The sequence below is a fragment of the Anoplolepis gracilipes genome, chromosome 7 (genome assembly GCF_047496725.1).
Source record: "Anoplolepis gracilipes chromosome 7, ASM4749672v1, whole genome shotgun sequence".
Classification (NCBI taxonomy): domain Eukaryota; kingdom Metazoa; phylum Arthropoda; class Insecta; order Hymenoptera; family Formicidae; genus Anoplolepis; species Anoplolepis gracilipes.
In genome coordinates, this window is record NC_132976.1 from 1,708,556 (window position 1) to 1,721,272 (window position 12,717).

General features: G+C 34.7%; 1 protein-coding gene across 8 annotated transcripts in view; it reads right to left on the bottom strand.

The window, feature by feature from the left end:
- Positions 1-12,717, bottom strand: part of LOC140668131 (protein PALS1) — a 75,296-nt gene that overhangs the window by 49,164 nt on the left and 13,415 nt on the right. For 6 of the 8 annotated variants that reach the window (XM_072896806.1, XM_072896808.1, XM_072896809.1 and 3 more), the window contains 4 exons: positions 6,496-6,556; positions 5,317-5,398; positions 1,008-1,093; positions 289-442 (listed from right to left, as the gene is read on the bottom strand). In XM_072896806.1, the coding sequence (XP_072752907.1) occupies positions 289-442; positions 1,008-1,093; positions 5,317-5,398; positions 6,496-6,556 (383 nt within the window). The remainder of the gene's footprint in view (positions 1-288; positions 443-1,007; positions 1,094-5,316; positions 5,399-6,495; positions 6,557-12,717) is intronic. The other 2 variants (XM_072896807.1, XM_072896810.1) reach the window with 2 other exon arrangements.

The window sequence follows — 12,717 nt, forward strand, 5'->3', positions numbered from 1 at the left end:
AGTGGGACAAGCCGATTATTTTACATGATGAAAAATTTATTAAGAAAAGAGAAATAGCTGAAATGTTTTTTGACGGGTTTTAATTAACCCGTTGTTTAAAATAAAATTATTTACATAACTTAATGTTGTAATAGCATAAATATTTCGTCGTCTTTAAATTGTTATTTTTAATGCTCTCGCTTCGACATATCGTTCGATTAAAAAAAAAAAGAAATATCTTACAAAATAAATTTCCCCTAATATAATCTCGTTTCTACTTAGAATGTATAAAAGAGGATATGTACTAACCAAGAGATTCGCTTCTTCGTAGCTATGTTGCTTTTCCAAAACGTCCTTCCGTTCCTGCGAGATGTGTTCCACTCGAATGTCTGCCTCTTTCGTTAATGCTTTAGGAATCGTACCGTTGCTAAGTTTCGTGGAGAAAGCATTCGTGCCCAATTCCCTGAAAAATAATTAAAACAAGATTGAATTAAATTAAATCCTTTAATTTAAATCTTTTAATATATGTACATATGAGAAATATAAAATATAGTGAGAGCTAAAAAAAATATCTTCCGCCTTTCCCTCGTTTGTACGAAATAAAAGTAGGCAAATACACGCAGCATTGTAAAGGGATATCAATCGCGACAATCGCAATTTGTCATATCCGGCCTGCAACGATGCTTCCTATATCGTGCATATTTTCCCTGGTTTTACATTGATGGTTTATTACGCTTTGACAGGAACATCCCAGGGGTTATTAAGCCTTTGGAAACTAATTACAAGTATAGCGGGTCCACAAAGCAAAGCATTATATACCGTGCGTTCGATACAAATGATTTTTCAACTCTTGTTTATTAATTTTAAGTTCAAGAATAAAAATTTTCAAATTTTATAATAAAAAATTACACCGACAAAATTATATCCTCGACAATCTACATTATTTAAGGCGGGAAAAATAAGCTTAAGTATTGCTAAAAAAAAAGAAAAAAAAGTTGAATAAAATAAAAACAGAAAATAAAACTTACTTGTCCGCCAAAGTAACCGTAATTTGGCCATTCGTCACCTCTTTCGCAGCGGAATCCTCGCTCGTTGACGCTACCGCATCGTTTATCTGAAACAGACAGTTCAGTAGACATACATTAGCTGGATTTTATTTTGGAAAATCAATCTGTAAAGAGTTGATTGATCGTTAACTGTCACATTTGTCCCGATAATATTATAGATCCCACTATATTTCATGCGAATTTTACGCGAGGAAGCTACATCCGCGGCGAATAATAAATCCCATCGTGATTGCGTTTTGTTTTTATGTAGCCGCACGATGATTAAAAATTTAATCGAATGTAGAATTATATATCGCGATCACGTGACAGTAATACTGCGTAGTATTCAATTTAGCTTTATGAAAAACGGCAGAAGCCGGATAGCACAGTTTCACTTCGTTTTCGTGTCGCGCGTGCTTCCGCATTTCTAGGAAAAAAAAAAAAATGCAATCTCCGCAATATTTCTACCTTCGACGCGCAGCATATATCTATAATTCGCGACACGTTGAGCCGTGCGTGCGTTTTATGTTAATGTTAAAGAATCAATATTAATTTTAATAAAAATTAGTATTCGTCATAAATGCAATCGTAAAAAGAGATAATCGTCGACGTGTCGTATATTATATAAAACTCAGAACCGGTCAGCAATGTTTAGCGATAAACGGACAGCGTGTGGATACCGGGCCAATGTCACGATGATATCGTCACGAAAAAGGAATGCTAACAACACTTTTCTCGTAACATTTTTTCCTCGCACATCTATATACACACAGAAAAAAAGAATATTCCTACTTTGACAATATCTTTAGTTTCAAAATGTAAATCTTGAAATGAAATTATATTGCGTTAAACAAAGAAATTTTCTTGAATGGAGAGGAAAAAATATTGGATAGAAATTATCACATGTTCAAATCGAAGATTATCATTTTCTTAGAATAATAATTTTCTTAAAATAATTATTTTATTCTTGAAATTGACAATTATAGTATTAAAATAACATTATAATATTGTTGAAATTTAAGATTTTTAAATTATTCCAAGAAGATTATGAATTGTTGCGTATATATGAAACAACGAACGCGTTCATATGAGTATATAAGTTTTGATTTGACACTTACTTTTTTTCCGTGCATAAATCATTATACAAAACGTTATTTTAAATTTCCTAAAAAATGTTTCTAAAAATAAAACGATTTAAAGTATGTATGAGATAAGAAGAATAATATGATTAATTCTTTTTCTTGCATTTTTTCTCTTATAATCGAATAATAAATAATTATTCATCGCATCTTATATCACTGAAATTTTAATTCACTCAATTATTCGTACATCGTCGAAGCTTTGAAAGTATATAAATTAATTCTGTAGTTCTCTCTGTTAATCTCTCTATGTATATGTAATTTAACATAGATCCATGTGCATAAGAAATTAGTATGATTAAAACTCGTTTTCCGTTAAAAACTCATTAGTCTAAATGTCTCAAGTGTCTTTTTCACTGCATCCTAATGCCATAAAATTGACAAAAAAAATTGATGCGGTGGAATGACCGGACAATTTCCCGATTGATACCATCATTGCGACGATGAATTAATCCGAGATCCCGTTATTCCTTGCGCGCCTTTCAACTAAATTATCGTGTTAATATGGAAAAAAAGGCTATAATACGCCGTGCTGTTGATAGAAATAAGCCGCCAATAAGCACTGGAAACGATACGAATCGTAATATTGAGAAAACTCGTTAACGACCGTCATCGTGCGTTACGACATCCTTCATGCGGTTTCTTCATCCAATGTATTTTACGCGAGAACTTGCGTTGCATGTCTGCTTATACGAGATTTTAAGCCCGCATGCCGTATCGCAATCACGCGCGAAACAATCCCGCATACTACCCTAAAATAGATTTCAATCGGAGAGCGCAGTTAATAACGAATAATTTTTCTTAGACTTTTATCGATAACAATATCTCCTTTCCCCTTCACCCCCCAAAAATAAAAAAGCAATTAATTTTATCTAATACTTGTAGGTACGATCTTATATCTATTTGAAAAAAAAAAAAAAAATATGCAAACATAGGTATTTGAGGGAGGAGAATTTTTTTTTCCATATATATTCACAAAGCACGCAGAGAGATGAAGAATTTTACATGTTCGTAAATATGAATATATCTAAATAATATCGGTTTCCGTCCCTGTTCAAAATTACGGTACTTTTAAATAAAATGTGACAGCAATATTTGCCGATTCAGTGATCAGCATCGGGTATCGATATATATTTCCAGTAGCTCTCGTCGAGAGAGAAATATATCGCGATACTATATCATTTCTTCTTTCTTCTTTTCTTTCGTTTTTTTTTTTTTTTTCTACGAAACGCGGTCATTGGCGATCTCGTAAAACTCATTATTGCGTAATCGTATAAAGCGTTATTCGAGCCTGGCGGAATTCGGACTCGCGAAGGCGCGCGAGCGATGCAACCGAGAGAAACGGGCACACATGCACACGTAGCTCCGCACTCTCGCGTAAACAAGGCCGTGCATAATCGCCGTGCCCGCCGCCGCTCACTCCGCTCATTTACTTTGCATTCCGCATTTCATAAGCAGCCTCCGCGCGTAACGATTTCGCTCGCGGCCGATCGATCCGCGCGCACGCAGTCGCGGCCGCGGCCGCGGCCGCGCGGGATTCGCGGACGCGTTGGTTGTTTAGCATGTCGGATTGAATCTTGCAGCGGTACGAGAGCGGAATAAGAATCGGCCCGGATGACAGAAACGCCGAGAATGCAACGTCGCTTCTCCGCCTGCTATTCACGTGCGATCAGATTGTATTCAGTATTTCCGTCAACGAATTAACGCTCCTGAATACCTCCGCGCGTGAATTGATTACGAGACGCATGTCTATAGGGTAAACTCGGTTAAGATGGCCATAGTTTTTTTAAAATGTAAAAAACATACTTTTATTTTTGTTATTTTTTAATAGTGTTTGGCATATTATTTTCACTGAAGCTTAAATTACGTAATATATTATCGAAATTAAAAGGGAAATATTTAATAGAAATTTTATATTATCAAAATATTACAACATAAGCATTGGCCGTCTTACCCAACTTTTAAGGAAAAGATGACCATAGTGACGGAAAGATGGTCATAATATTTATAAAAAAATTGTGAAAACGAAAATAAAAATTAAAGGTCATATAACGATTTACATATCTTTATAATATGTCTAACGTCGATTACGATAGCTTAACTGTCATTTATTCGACGTTGTAACAGTTTTTAGTGGGCAAATGAAAAACTTTGCAGGTAGTTAAAAGTAAAAATATGATATAAGATTCATAATATCGTTATTTCGAATAATGTATGCGCATAAACTACTGTAAATATCGATTATCTTTGATAATGACTAAAAAAGGGCACTATATATAGCGATTATTGAAAAAATTACAGCCTATGGCCATCATACCCTAGTTTACCCTATGTATAACATGCGCTACTAAATATTTTAAATTCAAGAAATTTGGAGAAAAAGGAAATTTTAAATGTTACTGCTTTTACTACCCAGAAAAAAAGAATATTCTTACTTTGACAATAATCTTTAGTTTCAAAACGTAAATCTTGAAATGAGATTATATTGCGTTAAATAAAGAAAATTTGCTTGGACGAAGACATTTTATATAGTTTAACCAAAAAAAAAAAAAACTATATTCTTGTTATTTAAGAATAATTTTCTTGCATGGAGAGAAAAAAATGTTGAATAGAAAATAATACATGTTTAAATCGAAGATTATAATTTTTTAGAGTTAAAATAATTATTTTATTCTTGAAATGACAATCAAAGTATTGAAATAAGATTATAATATTGTTGAAATTTGAGATTTGTAAATTCTTCTAAGAAGATTATAAATTGTTGCGAATATATGAAACAATGAACGCGTTCATATGAGTATATAAGTTTTTGATTTGACACTTACTTTTTTTCTGTGTAAGATTATTAAATGTAAGGAAAAAAATCTAAACCGCCAGAAGTAAAACTATTTTACTTATGTCTTTAACTGTCAAACATTTTAAAATTTTGTAATAAAGAGACAATGACCTAGTAACCTGTGTAAAGATAAAGAGACGAAAATCACACTTGCTTAAAAAGGCTTCTGGCGTAAAAAGTGACTTTTTTTTTACCCGACGTGGTGAGAAAGAGAGAGGTATACAAGATCGCGTATCTCGTCGCAAAGCCATCGAATCGCTCGAACATGATATTAACAAACGATTCGACTAATTACGTGTCCCACGCTCTCGCGTACCTGCTGATGTAAAATGGCCTGGATATCGCGCGGCTGGATCTTCTTCAGCGCCGTCAGTTTCTGCAGCCTCTCCCGCGCGCTCCTGCAAACAGAGGAAACGCCCGTTTGTAAAAGCCATGTCGCTGTGTTTATCCTTGTGCGAAGGCGAACGAGATACTAGAATGAAGAGAATGAGTTACGAGAGTGAGACAATCCTTATCGCTAAATAAGGACACAGAGACGACAGTGTTTTCTATTCGCCACTTCTTTTTCAGTTTTTCTCTTTCTCTCTTGGAAACGCATGCAAATGCAACTGCGTTTGCAAATTGCGAATGAAACCTGTTGTTGAAATCTAATTTGTAACAGCGACAAGAGAAGACGAGACAAGACAAGAAAAAGAGAGAGAAAGAGATTATCCATTTCTATTAAACATACTTTCTCGGAAAATAATAGTCCAAGTAATCAAAAGCAATGTAAATAAGCGCAATTTTTTTCAAATAAAATACACACATCATAATAACTGAAGCTTTTCGTGGCTGGGATAAATAATATCTTTGAGCGATTAAATTTTGTATCTGAGAAAAAAAAAAAAAAAAAAAAAAAAGAAGAGTATCGAAGTAAACGTGCAAAATTGATTTCTGTCATATTACCGCCATTAACACTGAGACGTCATTAACGTCAATCATAAAATCCATATAAAAGAAAAAGATTAAGATCGATATTCCCGAATAGCGAAGGAATATTAAAAAAAGAAAGAGAGAAAATAGAGAAAAGAAGAAAGAGAGAGAGAGAGAAAGAGAGGGAGAGATCTGAAAATGCGAAGTTTTCCCGATTTCACGATATCTCATCACGGACTGTCATTATCGACTCGATTGAAACGCATACTTCCGTGGGATTCTCGTGACATTTAGATGACGCATTCTCGCGTTCGATCAAAAACACATATTCGCCCGCCGGACATCACCGCCTTTTATGTGACGTTTAATCGATACACACGATTCCGCGCCCCGACAGCAATGTATTTACACTAGAAGCGGGGCACACACATTTATTAGAGATTTCCCGCTTCGCATGCGTGCGTATTCGCGCGCGCGTGTATCTAAGAACGTGCGTGTGCTCTATAAGCTATTATAAGGCAATAACCAAAGGTACCAACAAGATGGTCTTTATCATTATCGAGACAATCGCTCATTATCTCACCTTTCGACGGCGATAACCCAGGCGTCTCGTATCCGCCCAGCGTTTGGCCCGTCCAGCTCTTCTGTCGGCAATTCACCAAGGATTAATTAGACAAATTTATCGCGTATTTAACACGTCTATCAAATAACCCATTAACCAGGCCGCGGTTAAACAACGGCGGCCGTGTAACGGAGAAAAGCAGAGATAAGTGAAGCGCATATCGTGAGCCTGACGAATTCCCTTCGTTTCTCATTTATATCGCGCGAGAAGCTACACCGTGATTCCATTATTAATTTAATGCCTCCCTCCGTGCTTCTCGTACGGACGATGGTTCCTTTTTTTTTTTCTTTCTTTCTGTTTTTTTTTCTCCCGCAAGAGATCCCGCGCGCGCGCGAGTGTTTTTATATCCATCGTCGGTCGTAATCTGACCGTCATTTCTCTCGGTAAAATATCGGTAAAAATATTTCTACGCGAGTTTAACCTGCCCATTTTAACCAGATACGTGACGAGGTAAATTCGTTGCGTCGCACTGCGAAAACTTGGTTATACGGCGCGCAAAGTCCACGCTGTCCTCGTAATTTTTTTGCCCATCAGGTTATTTATATATCCTCCCTCTGCGGGGAATATCTACGGACCTACCGCGTGTATCAACCCACTTTTCTATAAAAAAAGAATAATCTGATCGATCGACGGCTACCGTTCTTAGTGCATGGCGCGTCTTCGTCGGCTTCCTCGTCGTCGTCGATGAATTTTATACCGGACAGATCAAAATGCTTGGCCAGGTCCTCGGGTTCCGTCTTGTAATTCGGGAATTGCGCGAATTTCGGGGGATCGTCGACGATCGATTCGTCGACGACGATCGAACGGCTATCGAGACCCGAACGTGTCGAGCAACCGCAAAAGATTAACTTGCGAAAGAATTTCGACATATTTGTATTGCGCGTAATAAAATTTAACACGTTTGTATCGAGCATAAAAAAATGGTTACTTTATATTCGAAGCTCGAATAAGTGAAGCTCTCCGCTATGCTTATTTTTTTTTTATTGGCATTGAGCTGCATTGATTTAAATTTATTTTTAATTACATTCTATTTATAAAAGCATCTGGTTCGATCATAAATACACACGTCCTACGAAAGGAAGGAGTATAAGGAAATAAAAAGCGACTCAAAATTATCTTCTTTATCTCGTGTCAATCTCATAATTTAATATTTAAAACTCGCAATTTACTCGCCACGTTATGCCTATTTTGTATTTTTCTAACTTTAGGCGGACACTGATTTTTTTTTTTTTATCGCGCCTATTTTAATTTTCATAACACGAGTGACAGATAAATGTCATCTATTATTCACTTTCCTTTAACGCAGCGTGACATTTCAAAAGTCATAATTAGCAATCTGGTCAATTCATCGGTCACACTGGCTGCAATCGATTGGCTAACTTGTTAACGATATTCGGAAACTGATAGCGACACAATTGGGACGCTGTGAATGAAAGTCTCGCTCTTCGAGAAGCTCCCCGAAAGCTTTTCTGAAAGAGAACGGTATTCGCGTGTGCACGTGTGTCACGAAACTAGAAAATAAACTCTCCATCGCAGCCGGCGACTGAGAATGGATAGCACAGACGCATTCACGAAGGAGTTTATATTTGGAACTACACGCTGGCACAGACGATAAAAATTGACAGAGAGCGCCAGTTCAACGCACCTCAAGACAGTACGGATAAAAACGGAATATATATATATATATATATATATATATATATAAATAAACGAAAATTTTTCGCTCGATTTTTCGTCGTCGAAAAATTTTCGCGAGAATTCGAGGGAGAAACGCACGAGATCGATAGCATTCTAGGGTGTTCTTAAATTCCTAAAATACGTGTGTAGAACATCTCCCCGTCTCATTCTTTTAGCTATCAGTTGATGTGATCCCCGACCTGGTTTCCTCGCAATCCGCTTTGATGCGAATGGAGGCGCTGATTAAATGTACGCCCGGCGGTTTTCGCTCGAAAGAGAGATCGCGAGACATTTTTATTTCCGACTATCGCGGAATTCGTGGATAAAAATTTAAATTTTATCTTTCGCACTTGTGTGAGACTAAAATTGTTGCCGAAAAAAAAAAAAAAAAAAAAAAAAAAACCAAATAAACTGATTTCTCAAATCAGAAAGGGGATACGAGAAGAGCAATCGATAATATTTTTGTTTTCAAATCGTGCCAGTTAATCGAATTAAAGTCTGCATAATATTTGTTCGGCTATATAAACCGTTTATTTTTTCCAATCGCCTGCAGTTTGATAGTTATTCGTTTACACACATTCTATGCATATACATGCAATACGATACGTATCTCGCGCACATGCACTTCGTTCATTGTCTAGTGTATATACGGCTGACGTAGTGTGCGAAGTCGCAATTGCATATGACTTGAAACGGTCTAGGCCAAGTAAGTCTCCGTGAAGCTTTCCGTGTCACTACCTGCATACATTCATTGGCTTAAAGCCTTTTATGCTCCGTTGAACGGAGGAGTGCGTTAGCAAAGAAAATTCGCAACAGTTCCGATTCCTTTTCAAAATATTCTGGCGTATCTCCAAAACGTATTCGGATATGGCACGGTAATTCGGAGAAAGCGTGTTTTCATCTGAAAGCACACGCCTCGTTCTTCTATTTCGCTTTCATTGTAAAACGCTTCTGACAGTAGCGAACGTGGATAAGCACGTGTGCAATGGATGGGTTCTTTGTTGAATTTCTTTTCCGAGAGATAAATTGCTAAAAAATCTTCATGTAGATAATGACAATTAATGACTATTATTTTAATGATTATTACTTAAATCAGAAATATTATTTCATTTGGATAATTGATTTTCATTTTAATAATGTCGGCTAATATATATTCTAATCAATAATTTACTCGTTAAAGTCCACTTTAGACGATTTATAATTCGCTATAAAATTCCGGACAGAGGGCCCAATTAACATTTATTATTTAAATAATTAATAATAATAACAGATTGTCTATAAAATCTTTAAGGTCTCAAAATTATACTGTAAACTCGATAAAAACAAAAAAACAAAAAAACAAGATACACTTGAAAGAGTCCGCGTGCAGAAATATAGAGGATATAAATCACATAAAATTATCGCGATATAACGTTATCCACAATTACTGTGCAATTGTAATAATAATTATGTTACTCTTAATTTATTACAAATTAATATAACGTACGGAATTAATGCGCAAAGTATTCTTTGCTGGCGGTAATTCTCCGTTTAGCGTTGAATACAATTATCCCATTCACGTCCCGTGTTTACAATGAATAAGGTACTCGTATGAATACGGCAAACAGAATTTAGAACCAAATTGCATTTAGCGCTGTAAATGCGGAGGCGCGAATACGGGAGATAGGGCGAAGAGAGAGAGAGAGAGAGATATGGGAGAAGATGAAGCACCTATTATATGCTCGCAAATTCGGCGACGTGGTAAATTCAGGTCAAGCAACGCGTTGCCACAGATATCAACGTTGTCTCGTCAAACGGTCCGGAGGAATCTACTTCGTTGGAACGGTAACTGGATGCTCGCGCATATGTCGTATATACCTACGGATATATGTATGTACATGTATATATATATATATATATATATACACACATATATATATATATATATATATATATATATATATACAGCACCGATGGCGCCGATCAACCATGTTACGTTAAGTAGGCTTTACCCGAGTCAACCGGAGCCAAACCGCTTTCCGAAAGATACCGCGAGTTCAATAGTCGAAAATAGCCGTGTTAACTGCAACTAATTAACAGTCGCGCGATCTCACGTTAAAAGTAATGCTCGAAACCGCAATCCGTATTTTCTATTAATTCATTTGATTGACAATCAATTTGGAGAAAAAATAGTAAGCACATTTTTTTATTTCTAAGATGTAAATAATATAAAAAAAAAAAAAAAAAAACAGAAATTAATTATTCTGTCTCTATTGCAATTTACAAAGAATTTTATATTTTGATATATTATCGAGATAAAAAATAGATAACGTGTAAACTTTGATCTGCTAAAAGCGAATTTAGAAATATTTTATTTTAGTTTTTTAGTTTTATATTTGAATTGGCTTTAAAATATTAAAGTTTAAGAAATAATTCTTGCGCTATGTTCATAAATTATGAAATGATAGCTGAGATGATATCTACTTTTCTAAATATATCTCATATGAATATAATATACAATTTACAGATAAAGATATGCAAGAAGAAACAACTGTACCAACGCACGAGATGGTCTCAATCATATGATATGACGCAAAAGGAGGCAAAAACCAGTTTTCTAACTGTATAAGCTTTAACACAATGGTATATATAATATATATATACATGTACACGCACACAATAAAGCACAGCCTACCGAGAACATATAATTTATAAGTTACTATTTTAATTCTGTATCATGACATATTCCGAATCTAACTCTCTAAATTTCTGATAATCAAAACGTTTGTAATTGTATAAGAGAAGATCGAAATATTTTAAATCTTACAAAATTTCCATAACATTTTATTTAGATTCTCTCTTGCAAATATATATGCGCAATTAACTTTTCATATAATAATACATAATCGAAAAAGATTATTATAACTTGATTCAAAATTCAAAATTTTTAATCCTCTTAGATATGCGACCTTAATTAAAAATTTAATTTGTGTATCATAAATAAAGAATGAGATTTTAATTACGCTTGCAATTAGAATGAAAAATTAACATAGGTATATCACTTCTAACAACTATGGCTTCTTTTAACAAATAGTTGAAAATACAAATTATACATAATAAGTTTACTGACGCTATTAGTCATTTCTAAGAAAAATATATAAAAATACATTTTACATACAAGGAAAAATTAGTCATATTTTTTCCTCGTCGCTTTCTTGATAATCAATTTTTATCTTGTCACGTTTCAAACGATCCTCGTCGTTTTAACATTTGACTTTAAAAATATGCAGTACAATACGAATCTATACCTAAGTAGAAAAGAATTGAATAAAATTTATTTAGTCTCCCTGAATAACGCGAAACGACTGGCAAATTATTGAAACGAAAGGCGTCGCTCAAAATTATATTAAAGGTAATAGAGAAACAATTGGTAACGAGTCGCTGATTTTTACGAGCGCAATAACTGTTCTCCGGGATGTAACTACATCGAATCAATCGAGATTGCGATCTCAATCGAATGCGACTGTCAGCCAAATTCTCATTAAGCTATGCACACTACTATTGGCGTTGTGCGTACTATACCGTACATCAATATGTCAAGTATGCGATGTAATCGCATCGACACGCACAATTTAATGCGTCTAAATATCTATTAAATTCAGGTCGGCGACAATTGTAATTAGATGGACAATAAGCAAATGGATTGCTTTTCTTTTCCAAATAAGCAAAAAATAAATATTTTTTAAATAAAACATCATTCCAAAAAACATTTTGCTAATGTAGATAAATTTCTAGATGTCTCGATTAAAATTTATCGCTACTTTTTGTATCTGTTAGAATATTGTTTGTCACGTATAGAATTTATAGCAGCAATATTCTACCAATACCTCTAGAAAATTTAGATTCCATTGCTAAATATTAATCACAAATATAATTTTCCTTGACAATAGGCCTTAAAGATAGGCATCGCAGACAAATTTTCTGTCTAAATTACACTAATAGTACGGATATAAATTCTGTCTCTGTCATTTAAATTAATTAAGTGCAAAATATATACGCAGTATCACAGTATTTGCTAATAATTTATCTGTTTCAGGTAATTTTTTACACCTAGAAAGTTTTTGTTAAAGTTGCAAGATTATTTTTTTGAGTGATACATTTATAAAGTAATACATATGTATTCTTTCGAAAAAAAAGCTACTATTATTGTTCATCGGAATCTAATTAATTTTTGTATAATCATCAGATAATTGCGTTATATGCGAAAGTAAATCTGATGTGAAATGCACAATATTCATTAGCGATTACATGACACTTATTTAACGCATTGCATCACTACGTGATATGATGCGGACTATGTGGAATGCCTGCGTAAAACCCGTTTAAGAAGTTACTGCAACGACGGAAATGGCAAAAGACTCTGTACAGTCAGCCTTTTCTAAACGACTTTCTTTACCGCTTGCGCGCGTATCGTAATAACATATTCATTTACAGATGAGGTGTCATTTAATTGCACAACTCTTCGTT